The sequence below is a fragment of the Gambusia affinis genome, linkage group LG12 (genome assembly GCF_019740435.1).
Source record: "Gambusia affinis linkage group LG12, SWU_Gaff_1.0, whole genome shotgun sequence".
Lineage (NCBI taxonomy): Eukaryota > Metazoa > Chordata > Actinopteri > Cyprinodontiformes > Poeciliidae > Gambusia > Gambusia affinis.
Window position 1 is genome coordinate 8676730 of NC_057879.1, and position 17356 is coordinate 8694085.

At 42.9% G+C, this 17356-nt stretch overlaps 1 protein-coding gene across 1 annotated transcript in view; it reads left to right on the forward strand.

Moving 5' to 3' along the window:
- pappa2 (pappalysin 2) overlaps positions 1 to 13386 on the forward strand; it is a 67095-nt gene extending 53709 nt beyond the window's left edge. Inside the window, exons 26-27 of the mRNA XM_044134604.1 lie at positions 7684 to 7782; positions 12371 to 13386. Of these exons, the coding sequence (XP_043990539.1) occupies positions 7684 to 7782; positions 12371 to 12466 (195 nt within the window). The 3' untranslated portion in view covers positions 12467 to 13386. The remainder of the gene's footprint in view (positions 1 to 7683; positions 7783 to 12370) is intronic.
- The last annotated feature ends 3970 nt before the right edge of the window (positions 13387 to 17356 follow it).

Genomic DNA, 17356 nt, shown 5'->3' on the forward strand with positions numbered 1-17356 from the left:
ATTCGTCATACCTGCCAGCTCTACATTTTCCCTTCAACCTTCCCATGAATGTTGCTAGGCAAAACAATTGCTTAAAACCCGCTCCTCCTTTACAGCTCTGTAAATTATACCGGACCACATGTGTTGCATGTGACCTGTGCCAGATCTCGGCCAGATGCCATTGCTCCCTCTCCTCCTCTTGCTGTGTGTCTGGATCCATGTTGATGGTGTGAGTCAGCTCAGACTTCTTATCGGTCTTTGTGCGACAGCCAGAATTTGAAAAAGCTCGACCTCTTAGAAACGGGCGTATCAGCGAGAAAAGCAAAATAAAAAAACCCATTTGTTTTGATCCAACAAGTGTCTTTGAAAATGTGTCTCGACAATTTGGAGCAACCCGGTGCCGCACAAGAGAGTAACGCTGAGCCAATTAAATGCATCAGCTTCGGCATCATTTGACAAGAGGCATTTTGGCGGAGGAGGTGGATGGATGGTTGGTTGCCGCTCGGTTGATAGTCGCTGTGCTGACACCTTCATCACATCGTGGAGCCCTTTAAAGTGACACTGACATCTGAATTCAATTACAGCCAAGGAAATATTGAAGCACTGAGTGAAGCAGAATTACTGTCCGTTTCATCTGGCAAACCTCGGCTCTGTATTTAAGTGTTTGCTTTAATTCTACCAATTTACTCAGATTCAAATAAGTTGCTATAAAAGGTGAAAAAAATATGAAAAGGCTTATCTCAAAAGGAGTCAGAGCAATACATGTAAAAACAAAATAGTGCTGTCAGAACATTTATTGCAATAGAAGAAGCCCAGTACTTTGCTGGCTACTTTGCTCTACTTTTTTATATTTTTTTTGACTACTATGATTTTGTAAAGACCTCACCAAAAAACTCCCAATGTGTGTGTCTTGTTCCTCCCTGCAAAAAGAGATCTAACTGCAGTGACCACCATAAGTATAGCGCCAAAATGCTGCTGTTGTTTTTTTTAGGTTGTGTTTCTTGAATAGGTTGTTTACGAATGGCACAGCATGTTTTAATACAAAGGTAACGACTGCCAAAGGAGTAGTAGAGGGCAGTTACATACCTTTTTAAATTGTAACCACATATTTGCGTCATCTGTTTAACCAGATTTTTGTTCCACTATGTGGCACATTTTGGCAGTGTGATCTAGACTGCTTTTTTTTTTTTTTTTTTCCCGCCCGGAGCCTAATATCCCAAAACCGTCTATGTTAGCCTGTAGTGTGCATTTCAACGCTGGGCTGTTTATATAAATCACATCTGCTGATGCTGAAAGGGGCTATCCGACCGTAGGAGTGTTGCTGCTTCAGTAATAAAACAAAGTGCAACCTAGAAGTCCAGTTATTTACAAACCAACTTTCTAAATTGGTCTCGCATGCGGCTTCTGGGATCTGGATAGGAAGGTGACTAATCACAGCAACGGCAGAGTCCAGGATCCAAACTGTGAACTCAGACTAAAACAACATTGTTCTATGATTATTTCCGTACAACTATTTGAGTTATGGTTTGAAGGCAAAATAAAATCAGTCCAAGCTTTGTAAAATGTGCAACTAGCATTGACTTTTATTGAACTCCACTGGTCCCGACCACCACGTGTCACAATGTTCCACTATCCCATTGCAAAATGTATAAACTGTTACTCTGTCAGATTGATTACACTTTTTAACATCTCTAGAGTAACTCCAAAAGAATTTGACTGACACAAACTTCCGTGTTTCTTTCCAGAGCCCAACAGTAATCGGAAATTATGTTGCTTTTTTTTCCAACCTAATATCCATTAATGATCCATGGAGATAATGGTGGATTTTATTTCCAAGCGCCAAATTAAAGAATTTAAAACCCTGAATTAATTCCTTTTAAGGATTTGTTCCACACCACAGATGTCCGAAAGAAAAAAAAAAAGTTGGCTGCTTAAAATCTATTAAAGTTAAATTAACAAAAAGTGTATGGAAGTTTAAAGTGATGACTGAAACAGGACACGGAGGAAAATTAAGCCATTCTGAAATGCTTATGGAGGGAAAACACTATAAAATTCCACAGCCTGAATAATAATAATAAAAAAAAGTTCTTCCTCCCTGCCAGAGCCTTTTTCTGGGGTAAATTCCTACCTGAATAATCTGATTATACCTTGGTAGATGCAGCGGAAAAGAAGGGAGGCAAAGAGGGATTCGAAAGTTATCCTGGCTCCCAGAAAAGATTCCTCCAGTCAAAGCAAGTCTATAGATCATAAAGATTTCTAATTAAAGCCACAGATCACAAGTGAGTGAATTAGGTTTATAAGCCCTGAGTTATTGTGTTAACTAAGGTTAATCTGGAATGTTCCTGTGCATAAAAAAGAGTTAGTGTGCATTTTATAATAAAGTTTGTAATAAAAAAAAACAAAAACAAAAACAATGCAGGTGTGGGATTACAACCAAGAAAGAAAATAGGTTTGAGTGGTCATCGTCATAGAGACAATTACACTGAATAATCTAAGTGTTTCATTCAAAAATATAGATCCCACTCAGCATTTTTCTTAAGTAGTTTCCATGAAGTCTAGCATTTAATTTGACGTTTAGTACTGCAGTTGTGCTAACACTCAACAGGCTCCTCAGGTTTTGCCTTAATTGCGCTCGTCAAGCTGAGCTGCTTGGTTCAACAGTCTCAACTCCCCCGTTCAAAACTACCGATACGTTGCAAAGACGGGCAAAGCTTAATCTTTAACTTAAATGGTACTTTGTTTCTAAATGATATTTCTACATGTCTCTGGTCATTAGGTGTTTCACATATATTTTTTTATCTTTTTAGCTTTCTTTCTATCCAGCAACCCAAAGGGATCCTGTGTTGTTATAAATATCTAAGTTTAATAATGTGTAAGGCGATTTGTTTAATATTTAATAAAATTGACACAAAAACTGTTAAAATATTACAATGTGCTTCCTTTAAAGCCTTTTGTGTTGTAGAATGGCTTTCTGAGAAAACTCAGGTTTTTTTTTATTATCAATTAATTATTAGGCGATCAATAAGATCTGTCAACTTTAGATCAACTTATTAATCGGTAACCTGCTTCTCTAATTTCTACAAATATATACAAACCTTGAATCAATGTCCTTGAAATGTGTTTAAGAGATGTGAATACTTTTTCAAGATGGACAATTCTCTCCGTCATAAGCGCACACAGTTTGTACAGTTTGACAAAATAATAATAAAAAATAGGCTCTTAATCATGTAGGGAATAGCTAAAGGGAAAAGTATACATTATTATTATTATTATTATTATGACCCGTGATAGCTTGATTCCATTGCTGGAAGCAACTTGACACAATATCTGCTGCATAAAGAATGATAGCAATACTTGGTAGGAAGAAAGGTATAAATATATCACCGGTGGAGTCTTCAAGAGAATTCCGATTAATGTTTTGCAGTCTTTTGACAGGTGATGATGATAGAGCATGTTCTTCTTGAAAGAAACGGCACTGAGAAGAGGACTACTATGAAAATTGGATGCGAGGTTGGCTGCTGCTTTTGTCTCTGGTTGGAGGGGAGTTATTGCGAAGAGATCGCACAGAAACCAGCTGGCCTGCTGCGTGCAGTTCCCTGTAGCGGCATCACTCTTCCCAGTTCTCTGCTTGCCTGTGGGATATGGAGGGCTGTAGGTGGCAAAATTATATAAGTAAAAAAAATATCCTAAAACACACACCTGTTAATGAATTAGCTAATCAATTAATTACATGTATAATAAAAACGATTAGAGACATCATTGATTCACTACTAAATTCTTTGCTACATTAAATGATCAAATACATCAATACATTACATTAAGAAAAATGCCATAAAATAATTAAATGAAATTATTAAGTCCATCTTTTTAAATAATGAACTTAAATAATGAAAGATCCTTTTAAAGAAAACTCTTATTTTAAAATATATTTCATTATTTCATTGTGTTTTTATTTATTTCATAGCTCCTGTGTGTGCGGAGTTATGAAATAATTTAAATGATCAAACCTAGTCATTAAAGTCAGTGGACTTAAGTTGATCCTGTGAAATCGATTGCTTTAGTTTTGGCGTCTGTTTCATGATGCGTCTCTGTCACTGCAGGACTTGAATCAGTTTTGTCCTAATCTGATGATGCCTTTTAGACAAAGCCAGGGATTTAAAAGTTGGAGTTTGTAGTAGATAAATTAGAACAGTTTATCAACGTCTTGGGAATTATTTCAGCTCACTAAAACCACCTCGAGCCCAGAGCGATTGCAAATTTACAAGAAGTACTTCAGCTGTTCCCCACCACAACTCCTTGAAACACTTGGACCAGGTGTTGCACCAAATTCTATGACCGCAGAGAGCGATTGCAAGCATTTATTTGCATGTAAGTATTAAAGACTAGCGAGACCACAGAGTACGATGGGTCGCAGAATTTGTTACTGACCACAAAGTCAGACCCGGGGATGGAGCAGCCGGGGTCTGACTTTGTGGCATTCGCCTCAAAGCTTCGTCAATAAAATGCCCTGCCTCTCATTGCGACTCTGGACAACTTTTTGAAGTTCTTCCGTCTTCGACTTTGAGATTCAGAAGGCGCATATTCTTCTTGTTTGCTGGAGTTTAAAAAACAACTAGATGCATTACTGCATCCATCCAGTTTAAAGAAGGTGGAACAAATTTTACCCAGGAAAAAAAAAAAAAAAAAAAGAGTAAAAGCCTTTCATCATTGAAATACATGCACTTTGGTGGTGCTGTGGTGGCGCAGGGGGAAGAGGGGAACCCATGTATTGAGGCCTTAGTCCTCATGTCTGTAGTCGCAGGTTCGATTCCCGGCCTGGCGACATTAAACGATTAGAAACATCATTTCTAATCATGTCTCCCCCCTCTCTCATAACCCTCTTTCCTGTCGAACTATTTTCAAATAAAGGCCACTAGAGCCAACAAAACCTTTCACAAAAAAATAAATAAATAGATGTACTTTAAATATGTGTGCAACTGACGACAAAGCCAAGCAAAGCACATTTACGAACTGCCAATCACCAGAAATCACTGACAAAATGTACTAGATATTGAATGTGTCTCTGCTTATTTATAAAGTGCTAGCATCAGGCCAGCTAAATAAGATGTGAAAAGGCTCCTGTACTTAATATACTCTGAGTAAATTGATTTATGATATTGCTCATGCAGGCTGGCCAAAACCAGAAAATATTCCTTTTAAAACACACAGACTGCAGTCTGAAGGTCTCATATTTTATAAAGTGCTAGCATCAGGCCAGCTAAATAAGATGTGAAAAGGCTCCTGTACTTAATATACTCTGAGTAAATTGATTTATGATATTGCTCATGCAGGCTGGCCAAAACCAGAAAATATTCCGCATCTTCCCAAACACACAGACTGCAGTCTGAAGGTCTCACGTCATTAGTCAGTATACTCAATGTAATGTTTTCATTCACTTTGGATTTTTTATACATAACATCCCACTGTCTAAAGGACCACCACAGGAAGCATCGAGCTACATGCTAATCAATCTTAAGCATCACAGTTGGCAACCATCTCCTCTTAAATACTCTGGGTCTCCAGCTTCAGTTTATTCTTCCCTGCAGCAGCTTTAAGAGACCGGACAAAGTTAACAGTGTACCTGATTATTTGTTTCTGGAATTTCCTTCTGAAAAATGGGCCCATGGACAATAAAGTCAGACAAAACATCAAGTTCTGATGAGAGCTTTACAGATACTTTATTCCAAGATAAACTCAACTCCTCTCAGGCAGTTTATAATATACATTTAGTGAGAAAGGCATTGCTCTAAAAGGTGGAAAAGACACAGTGCCTCTTAGTAGTACCACTGCATTTAAACAATGTGGAAAAACCCAGATGATAAATACCTTTGTGTGGTTCTAATAGGTTCGCTCCCAACTTTTTGAGTTAGATGGAAGCAAACGTGTTAGTCTAACACTTCAAAACACGCTGCCGCCTTGAGTGACATCATAGGAAAATTTAAATAAATATGCCAAGAAATCATTAGAAGTCTGAGTCATCCGTAGGAACAATTCCCAGATGCCAGAAGGTGCCACATTCATCTGTTCGAATTTAAAATATGCAAGAACAAAATGCCCACCGATCATACCGCTCAGGAGGAGACAAGTTCTGTGCCAAAGATGTGCATGAGTTTTGGTGTCGAATGCATATTATATCATCCAAATACCCAAGCAATTCACAACAGTTTGTTTCTTACCACCTTCCATTTAAGGCTTGGCTTTTACAAATCACACATTAATCTTCAACTAGCCCTGAGCCCTTTTCCCTCTAAAATAAAACCCTCAAAGATGATTATTAGCTAAAACATTTAGCGAAGAGCTTCTCCTTCATGAATTAAAGACGCTTTTCGCCACTGTCTCTTTTCTATTGATGATCTCAACCCGACCCGAATGCGTCCGGCTCGAACATTAAAAATGAAAAATGCTAAGATTTTGACATAGTCAACAATTTACAATGCAGATATACAAAATAAATATGGCATTGGTGTTTTTACAGCTCAGAACATAAACCATCTGGCCTGGATATTGACTTTACAGGGTACACAGCGATCCACCAAGGTACTACACTACAATTCTGCTAACAAGCAGCCTTGACTGCTTTACTGAACGGCAAATAAGGCCAGGAGATATTGAAGGATGGCTGTAGAATATATGAGGAGGCCAAGCCAAAAATATCAACTCGAGATCCCGGCAGTTCTGCTGGAAGAATTTTATACAGACCTTTGTGGCCCGAAAGCTATAATTTATCCATGCTACCATTTTCCTTAAGATCTTCAGAGGACAGATAAATATTGGAGATATACTTGGGATTTAAGGGGTGACTATATTTCCTTTTACAACATCCTCCACGGTTACTGGCATCCCTGCATGAGGTCGTACCAAAGGTAAGTGGCTATTCTGGGTCTGGAGGTGATAAAACAGTAGATGACATAACCCAAAATATCACCTGACTTTTCAAAACCTCTCACTGGCCCTCAAGCAACTTGGAATCTGTGCTTTTTCACTCTTCCTCTACACTTTGGGACCTTGATTTCCAAGTTGACTTGAGTTTTTTGGCTTATGATAGGCGACAAAAGGACGTAAAGTACCAAACATAAAACACTTACATGATTCTGTGTAACCTGTATGCAGTAGGATCAAACCCAATATTACCGATCAAAGAAAAATTATTTTGTAGAGTAATGCAACTTCAACATGTGGCACTTCTATATTGTTTGTGACTACATCTACCGTTGCAGTGGGAAAAAAAAGATTTTTTTGTTTTACTGCGAGACTTAAAGCTACTTTCATTGGATTTACGTCAATCCCTGCAACATGGTTTACTTTGCTTAGGAAATCAGATTTTTTTGTTGAACAAACATCCAGGTCTGGACAGAGGTCACTGTTTGTTTTTCATTGGCCACCCTGTTAAAGCCACCGTTAAACTCACAACAGATTTTCAGATATTTCTGATTATGCCGCTTGGACCAGACTTGAAATACTCTGCGTTTATTTTGATCCGTCTCGCTGACATTTTGTCCCAAACAACTTAATTGTATGACGATGTGAGCAACTTCGAGAAAATCTGCTTCCTGGCAAACTCTTGGGTCACGGTTTCATCTTCTGCCCTCCCAGCTTTTTGTGCTGTGTGAGGGGGGAATGACAGTTTGCAGGAAGATCCTGATTCTTGTTTTTCTCCTTGTTAAGCCTTTCGGAGGGGACGGCTGGTGCGACACCATCAACAACCGGGCCTACTGCCAGTACGACGGAGGCGACTGCTGCTCGTCCACGCTCTCCACCCGAAAGGTATCGATTTCCCTCCCTTTTTAACGCTGTCAGATGTGTTTTCCATCAGACTCTTAGATCGGAGTTTAGTATTCTGGAATCATTATGAAGCTTAGATGCTTAAGCTGCATTCAGACTCAGGTTCTTCCTGTTTACAGTTGTAGAAAAGAGTTGGTTTTGGCAGGAGTGCTGTGCTGCGGTGCAGGAGACCTCTGCTAAGCAAATAAACACAGATTCATGTTAGTTTCCTTTCTCCTTTTAGTAGCTGTGGCTGTTTGGTCTGTTTAATGTGCTCAGAAACAACAGAGCGGACTTACTCACATTGTAAAAACACAAGTTTGCACCCATATATAACTCCCTGCTTCTGAATTTTGCCATTAAAAGCTGCATAAGGAATCCAAGAGATCTGCACTGACTGTAGAAAGTTTCCTTAATGGCTCTGGCATAATACCTTTTAGAAAATCGCTGGAGGTTTACTCACTAAAGAAAGTATCTCATTGCAGTAATTGTGCTAAATTGCTACTGCACCTATTGGGTGGCTAAGAGAAATGGTATGAATAATAATGAGTGAGTCCAGGTCAAGCAGCGCAGGAAACCACAAGCCATTTGTTCCCTCAGCTGCCCCTGGATAAACACATTTTTCTTCCTATTTTTCCATGCTTTCATGACAACGTCTCTCCCATGTGGACATTAGGGAAGTCCACCTTCCTCCCACCGATACTCTTTTTCAATATACCCCCTCTTTGGCTACTGTACAACCACATATTCCCTCATTCGGGGGGCCCTGGCCGTCAATTCGTACGGCCTACAGTTGGCCGAACCTCCGCTGTCTCCTTCATGTCCGCAGCACGCCATGACTCACTGGCAGCTCCTTCCTCAGCCGAGCAGGAGTTCAGCGAGTCTGTAGCTGCCGTCATAATAAATGAGCTGCCAGACTGCCACTAACTGCTTTTATTTTACTGGAGTGCAGAGGGGGAGGTGGTGGTATGGGGTTGGGTTGGGGGGTTCTAACTGTGGCAGCAGCTAGAGGTGTCCGACGCTCTGCGGTTTACTCGGCCACTGTAAAACAGCAGCTCAGCAAGCAGGGGTCGTACTTTGAGGAAGTAAGCTCAGTCGGCGGGAGAGTCAGCATCCTGACCGCGACTGCAGCAGCGCTGCGGAGCAGGGGTTGGGACCGGAGAGGAGCGGGGGGGTAGTGGGTACATTTCCAAAAATGCACCGTTTCTATGGAGTCATGCAGGTGTGACAAATTACAGGCTTCAACACAGGACGGTCTTTTTCCCTCCGCTGGTACTCAAGAAAATTATGCGCTGGGTTTCACTCCAGTTTGTTTCATACAAATCTCAAACACGCAGATGAGAAGCTACAATTTCCACTCCTGTGTCTTGGAAAACGATTCTGTCCATCAAACCCAAAAGAAAATTAAATGTACCTACATTGGGATTCTTGATGCGGTAAACCAACAAAGTAGTGCATGGATGCTTCAGTGGAATGAAATAATAGGGTGGTTTTGTGTAAATATCTTAAATTCCTTCAAATCCATTTGCTCTGGTACCCCTAAATAAACACAAGTTTAATTATATTTGAATAAAGAAATAAAATCCAGCTTTTTGGTGATCAAACAAGATCACGAGACCAACAAACGAAGGATTTAGGTAAAAACTGTGGAGAATTTGAAAGCAGGGTCAGCTTATCGAAAATATCCTGAACTCTAAGCATCCCATTGAGCACTGTTCAGTCTTATCTATGAATGGAAAAGTATGGCAAAAAAAGACCTAGTTAAACATGGCCATAACACTAAACTAAATGGGCGGACAAGGAGAGGAATAGTTAGAGAAACACTGAAGTTGCCCTGTATGGATTTATGCTCTGGAGCTGCATAAATCCATAATTTGAAGGGAAAAACCCGCTGACAGTACAGTTATGAGTTGTGAAATCCTCAAATCAGGCCTACAGATAACACGGTATATGTGGAAAAAAAACCTAGCATTGCACAAAATCTACACTGTGAAACTCAGTGATGATGGTATCGTGTGGTGAGGAGGTTCCTCTTCAGCAGGGAACATTGCTGGAAAATGGAGCTTAATACAGGACGGTCCTGAAAACCAGTTTGAAGATGGAAAACACGTCTCCCTGGACAAAGATGAGAAAAATATGGGCGGAGTTACAGGGTTAGATTAAAGTGCTAAAATGGTCTAAAGGCCAGCCCCCAAAACACGTTTCAATCTGCAAATAGGTGGTTCTACAAAATATTGAATCAGTGGAACTGAACAGAAATTGTACGTCGGACTTTTCTGATTTTTATCTGTAGAAACCTCCATAAAACACACTAAAGTTTGTTGTTGAAATCTGAAATGATGTGTAAAAGTTCAAGAAGTACAGTTTTTTTTTCCCAAAAGACATTACGTGTGCTCCAAGTTCCACGTTCTTTGACTTGTTAATAGGAATCTATGTGTGTGTCTGTCTACCAAAAGAGACAAAGCAGCAAGGCTTGTTTGGTTCTCACTGCATGCAAGGCCGACGGCTTCTTATTGAAGCGTTCTCGTCATGTGTGCTCTATTTTTCAGTAAACAGTGGGAGGTAACTTTTACATGCTCAGAAACACTCAAAGGACTTGGCTATTGTTTGTGTGCATGAAGCAACAGAACTCCGTCCAAGGGTTGTTGGGAAGCTTCAGAAATGGAGTGCTCTTAGGCTCGCTGGAAGTTGGCATCCCTGAATCACAATGAAACCGTTTGAGAAATATTTAACAGGAGTGCCAACTCATGTTAGATGGCACCGGTCCCCACCCGGCCATCAACTCTCTCGCACTCTGTAAAGGGGGCACAATTAGGAGCGACGTTCGTTGCCCTCCAACTTGTACCGCGCGCCGTCGTCATCGTTTTTTTCCCTTCCTCTGCCTCCCACTCCCCGTTTCTTTTTCCCAGTCTTCCTTCCACTCCTTTTCTCCGGGAGCAAATGTTTATATTTCTTGCAACAGACTGCTTCACGGGGCACCAGAGTTTATTTTGCAACCTGTGGTGATGGCTCGCTTCCTAGACTAGAGCGGGCAGCCTCTTGTTGTTGATTCCCAACATGTGTTCATCCGTTCATCTCCACGGCGGCGCGCTCCTCCCTCCTCCTCTCCCCTCCTGAACGACCGACAAGGCTCTCTCGCCGCTCAAAGGCCAACGTCGGATCATTTGATCTGCTCTTTATCTGCCTTCTGAGGGCCGTTTGAGCTCTCTTTGAAGCTGTGAGGAGAAGTGACGAGTACCGAGGGCGCTTACCTTTCAGCACCAGCCCAACGCTGCGTGGTTGGTCCAAGCAAACACGGTTTTCATTGTCTGGTTTTGCCATTCAGAGTTTTGCTCCTTGCAACAGTTGAAATGTAACAAGTCAACTGCGAGGCCCTCTTAAAAGCTATTCTTATTCTCCGTATTTCACAACACTTTCACTTGTTTTGTTTTGTTTCCCCCTATTTACAGGGCGTCCATGCATTCTTAAAAAGCCTTGAATTCATTTATCTAAAATTACTGCCTGAAAATGTTTTAAATTCATTTAAGAAAATGTCGGTTGCCATTAAATGTGTTAATCACAAGTCTTAAATTTTGTTGTAGTGGGATCATTCTGTCATATTCTAGGTTGGGTTTTGTTGTTCAGACGTCTGTTCAGACATCTTCACTCACTGTGCCATGACTGAAGGTGATTAAGGCTAACAAGCTGCTAATATTTGCTTGCTAGGATATGGCTCATTAGCAGCTAGCACATGGCTCTCTAGCTAGCTAAGAGGTTAGCTAGAGAGCCATGTGCCAATTTCATTCTGTGAGAAGCACAAAGCTGCTGCCAAGAGCCATAAAAAGACCCTCGCAATTTCACAGTTTTGGTCTCCTGCATTTCTTTTGTACATCGCTGTTGTGGTCTGGAGTTTTATTCATAATAGTCTTAAATTCACGTGGGTGAAACCTACATAGACCTTGTACATAGTTAAAAGAAGCATGGTGCTGTGTAAAGGCTTTTGTCCCCATTCCTTAGAGATTTCAGTTCTTTTTAAAATCATATTTAATGCTCCATATCATCAGACAGGAATATACAGACAACCTGGGAAAATACAAAAAGCAGTTTTTAAATCATTTATTTATTACAGAAAAAATATCTATTCAAAACTCATAGTGGCGCAACCTAATAACTGGTTGTGCCACTATAACATCTTCTATGCAGAATTGTTTTAAATCTGCTCCACTGAAGCAAGAATGGCCTATGCTTCAGTGACTGGCCTATTTTAAAGCTTTCAATTTTTAAAAGTATTGAAATTTTGACTTGCCCTCTACTTCTCAGATTATTTGTTTTGCTGCATAACCCAATTTGAGCTGAGCTACAGATTGGTTTGGATTACATTTTTCCCTTTGTGTAACATTCAAAAACACCTATTCAGATTTAGTTGGGCTATCTTAGTCTGATATTTAAATCTGTTTGCTGATCTGAAACGCTCGAGTGTGACAAAAAGGCAAAAACAGGAGACATCTGTAAGGAGGCACGCACCTTTCCAGAGGACAAGAGCTACAGGTCTGAATCTCTGCAGCAGGTCTGGAAATTTGATTAGCAGATCATTCTGTTTGTTTACCGACAGGTCATCCAGTTTGGAGCGGACTGCAGCGAGGACGAGTGCACTTGCCGTGATCCAGATGCCGAAGAAAACAAGAGCAAAGTAAAAACCTTGGGCTGAAGAGGTGGAACTGGGGGAGGAATCCAATAAGATGCAGAGATGAAAGGAAGCTGAAGTTGTCTTAAGCAAAAGTCGAACTGCATCACATTCACCAGGAGTAAAAAAAAATTAAATCAGATGTGTAACATTTTTCAATACAAAGATTGTGACTAAATGCCATTTGTATTTCATTTTCTTGCTAAGCGGCATCCAATGAGTCATTACATCGAATGACATCCGGACATGATACGTTTCCTTGCTCCTAGCTAAGATGTAAGAGATTAGAAACGGTTGTTTTGGAGATCAGAACCTAACATGCTGCAGCCCTCCTCCAGAAATAAAGTAATCACAATTGGATCAAAATCACTTATGAATGAGCTCAAGTATGTTTCTGGATCTGATTAGAGTCAGGCCGCTCCTCACGGCTGAAGGATGCTGGAGAAACACATGTAAAGACTAACGTGTATAGATCGTATATCTGCATCATCCAGTACATCCCACAAGGCCACCTATAAGTCAAACAGGTCATTGCTATATTTATATCACTGTTCACGTTATGTTATTGTGCTACTGTGTTATGCAGCTGGGCTTCCCAAAGCGGCAGTGCATGGACTTGTGTCTAGTTGCTCAATTATGACAGTTATTCTTAAGTCTAAATGAACATTGTGTAATTTCAGATATTGACTGTAAACACATTTATTATCCTCTCTATGCTCTTATCAGTACCACTGAAACAAATCTGCACACACGGTGAAGGTGAGACGAACTGAAGTGTACGGCAGTCAGTCCATTCACTCAGCACAGACTTCATCCATATCCAGACAGATTCTGGTGTCAGTCACCAACCAATATGAGGGAAAACATCAGTACATAGGATCAATTAAAGTATATTGTGATATTTTACTGTACTTTGTACTCAATATAATAAATTCCAACTTTATACAGACCTGAATCATGTCCTGTTTTGACTGATATCTCTGTTCATAAAGGGGTTTAGCTGATTCATGCGATTGCATAGAATACATAATGTTCTTCTGATCTGACCACAAACAGTACTCATGTGAGCTACTGAGAAATGTAATCTGCATAGAATGTCAGTCTTTACATTCTTTTACTTTTTTAAATTTGTTTTGCTTGTACTTTACTCCAGTAAAATGAAATATTTAAAACATGCTTATTTGTCTCAGATATATATATGTTACAACACACTGAATGAACAAACGACATCGTGAAGACACAGGAACACAACAAACAGGTGAGGGATGCAATTGCAGAGATTAAAGCAGGATTGCTTTTTAAGCCAGTGTTCATTCTTTGAACATCTCACTCTGCACCACTTAATCCAGCATCTGGAAATGTAATAATTGCAAACCAATGAAAAATGTCCGGTAGAGAATAGCGATCATTATCATCATCATATTTGAAATGCCTTTTGGAAAGCTGACATGTTATTGGCGGCGCTTGCTAAACAGCCAGACCAAGAGCGCTGATTGGCTGTAACCCAGACAGTGGAAATAAAAATTACATTGATGTTAGCTTTTCCATTAGTGCTAAGACAGTTTCCACTGGGTATATTAATGCATTTTAAGGTATATCTGGTATTTCCATTCATCCATTCATTTTCCTCCGCTTTATCCGGGGACGTGTTGTGGCGGTAGCAGCTTCAGAAGAGAGGCCCAGACTTCAGATTTGTTCCAGCTTCCACTTGTTCCAGCTCTTCCGGGGGAATCCCAAGGCGTTCCCAGGCCAGCTGAGAAACACAGTCCCTCCAGCGTGTCCTGGGACTTCCCTGGGGCCTCCTCCCGGTGGGACATACATGGAACACCTCACCCCGCCAACCTGGCTCAAGACCATGGCCTCGGATTTGGAGGCACTGATCCTCATCCCGCCCGCTTCACACTCGGCTGGGAACCGCTCCAGCGAGAGCTGCAGATCACGTCCCATGAAGCCGACAGAACCACATCATCTGTTAAAAGCAGAAATGCAATCCTAAGGCCACCAAAACGGATCCCCTCAACACCTTGGCTGCGCCTAGAAATTCTGTCCATAAAAGTAACAAACAGAATTGCTGACAAAGGGCAGCCCTGGCGGAGTCTAACTCTCACCGGAAACGAGCCCGACTTACTGTCGGCAATGCGGACCAGACTCTGACACCGGTCATACAGGGACCTGACAGCCCGTATCAAGGAGCCCGGTACCCCATACTCCCAGAGAACCCCCCACAAACCTCCCCGAGGGACACGGTCGAACGCCTTCTCCAAGTCCACAAAACACATGTAGACTGGTTGGGCGAACTCCCATGCACCCTCCAGGACCCTGCTGAGGGTGTAGAGCTGGTCCAGTGTTCCACGACCAGGACGAAAACCACACTGCTCTTCCTGAATCTGAGGTTCGACTATCCGACGGACCCTCCTCTCCAGGACCCCTGAATAGAACTTGCCAGGGAGGCTTAAGAGTGTGACCCGCCTATAATTGGAGCACACCCTCCGGTCCCCCTTTTTGAACAGGGGGACCACCACCCCAGTCTGCCAATCCAGGGGAACTGCCCCCGATGTCCATGCGATATTGCAGAGTCGCGTTAGCCAACACAACCCTACAACATCCAGAGCCTTGGGCGTGCTGTGGTGGCATTGGGGATAGCGTGACCCACGTTTGGAGGCCTTGAGTCCTCTACTCACGTTTGGGTTCGATTCCTGGACACGGCAATATTTGCTGCATGTCTTACCCCATTTCCTTCCCCCTTTCCTGTCAGTCTACTTTCATATATGGGACACTAGAGCCCACAAAAGACCCCTGGAGGGGAGAAAAAAACAAAACAAAAAAAACATTCAGAGCCTTAAGGAACTCCGGGCGGATCTCGTCCACCCTGGGGGCCCAGCCACCGAGGAGCTTTTTGACCCCCTCGGCAACCTCGTCCCCAGAGATTGGAGAGCCCAACCCAGAGTCCCCATGCTCAGCTTCGACAATGGAAGGAAAGTTGGTGGGATTGAGGAGGTCTTCGAAGTACTCTGCCCACTGGCCCGCAACATCCCGAGTTGAGGTCAGCAGCACACCATCCCCACTATAGACAGTGTTGGTGCTGTACTGCTTCCCCCTCCTGGGTCGCCAGATGGTGGACCAGAATCGCCTCGAAGCCGTACGGAAGTCTTTCTCTATGGCCTCTTCCTCCCAAGCCCGAGTTTTTGCCTCAGCAACCACCCAGACGGCATGCCGCTTCGTCTGACGGTACCCATCAGCTGCTTCCGGAATCCCACAGGCCAAAAAGGCCCAATAAGACTCCATCTTCAGCCTGACAGCATCCCTCACCAAAGGTGTCCACCAATGAGTTCGAGGGTTGTGGCCGCAACAGGCACGACAACCTTGCGGCCACAGCTCAGATGAGCCGCCTCGACAATGGAGGCACGGAACATGGTCCTCTCAGACTCCATGTCCCCCACCTCCCCCGGGACGTGTTCAAAGTTCTGCCGAAGATTGGAGTTAAAGCTCCATCTCACAGGGGATTTAGCTAGACTTTCCTAGCAGACCCTCACAACACGCTTGGGCCTCCCAGGTCAGACAGGCAACCTCCCCCACTACCGGAGCCAACTCACCACCAGGTAGTGGTCAGTGGACAGCTCCGCACCTCTCTTCACCCGAGTGTCCAAGACATACGGCCGCAGATCCGATGAAACGATGACAAAGTCGATCATCGAACTGCGGCCTAGGTGTCCTAGTGCCAAGTGTACATATGGACACCCTTATGCTTGAACATGGTGTTCGTTATGGACAATCCATGACGAGCACAGAAGTCCAACAACAGAAAACCCATCTCGGTCTCACTGTCATTGCCCACGTGAACATTGAAGTCCCCCAGCAGAACAAGGGAGTCCCCAGAAGGGGCACTCTCCCGTACACTCTTTAAGGACTCCAAGAAGGGTGGGTAATCTGAGCTGTCGTTTGGCCCGAAGTACAAACGACAGTCAGGACCCGTCCCCCCACCCATAGGCGGAGGGAGGCTACCCTCTCGTTCACCGGGGTAAACCCCAATGTACAGGAGCCGAGATGGGGAGCAACAAGTATGCCCACTCCTGCCCGACGCCTCTCACCCTGGGCAACTCCAGAGTGGAAGTATGTCCAGCCCCTCTCAAGGAGACTGGTTCCAGAACCAGAGACATGCGTCGAGGTGAGACAGACTATTTCTAGCCGGAACCTCTCGACCTCACACACTAGCTCCGGTTCCTTCCCCACCAGAGACATGACATTCCACATTCCAAGAGCCAGTTTCTGCAACAGAGCATCGGACCGCCAGGGCCCCCTCCATCGGCCGCCACCCATCTCACATCGCACCCATTGGTGGTGGGCCCATGGGAAAGGGGACCCATGTTTCCTCTTCGGGCTGAGCCCAGCCAGGCTCCAGGGGAAAAAGCACGGCCACCAGGTGCTCACCATCATGCCCCCCCTCCAGGCATGGCTCCAGAGTGGGGCTTTGGCGTCCGAGCGAGGGAACACAAGGTCCAAAGGTCTTTTCCATAATCGGAGTCTTCGGGCTGCGCTTTGTCCCTCACCTAGGACCTGTCTGCCATTGGGGGACCCTACCAGGGGCACAAATCCCCAGACAGCAAATATCCTAGGATCATTGGGGCACTCAAACCCCTCCACCATAATAAGGTGGCAGCCCGAGGACAGTATACATATCTGGTATCTAAACTGTTAAAATAGGATGTTATCATAGTTTTTGGGATTTTAGCTACGAACCCAACAAACACAAGGGGTCCACTGTCTAAAATCTCTGCATTGCAAATTGGGGAGGGAGTAAAGAATCATAAAATGCTTTGTAGAATCCAATGAAATTTTACATTAAATGTACATAAATCTGGCAACAATGAACTCTCAGAACCTGGATAGTTTTACATGACGTACACAAATCATGCA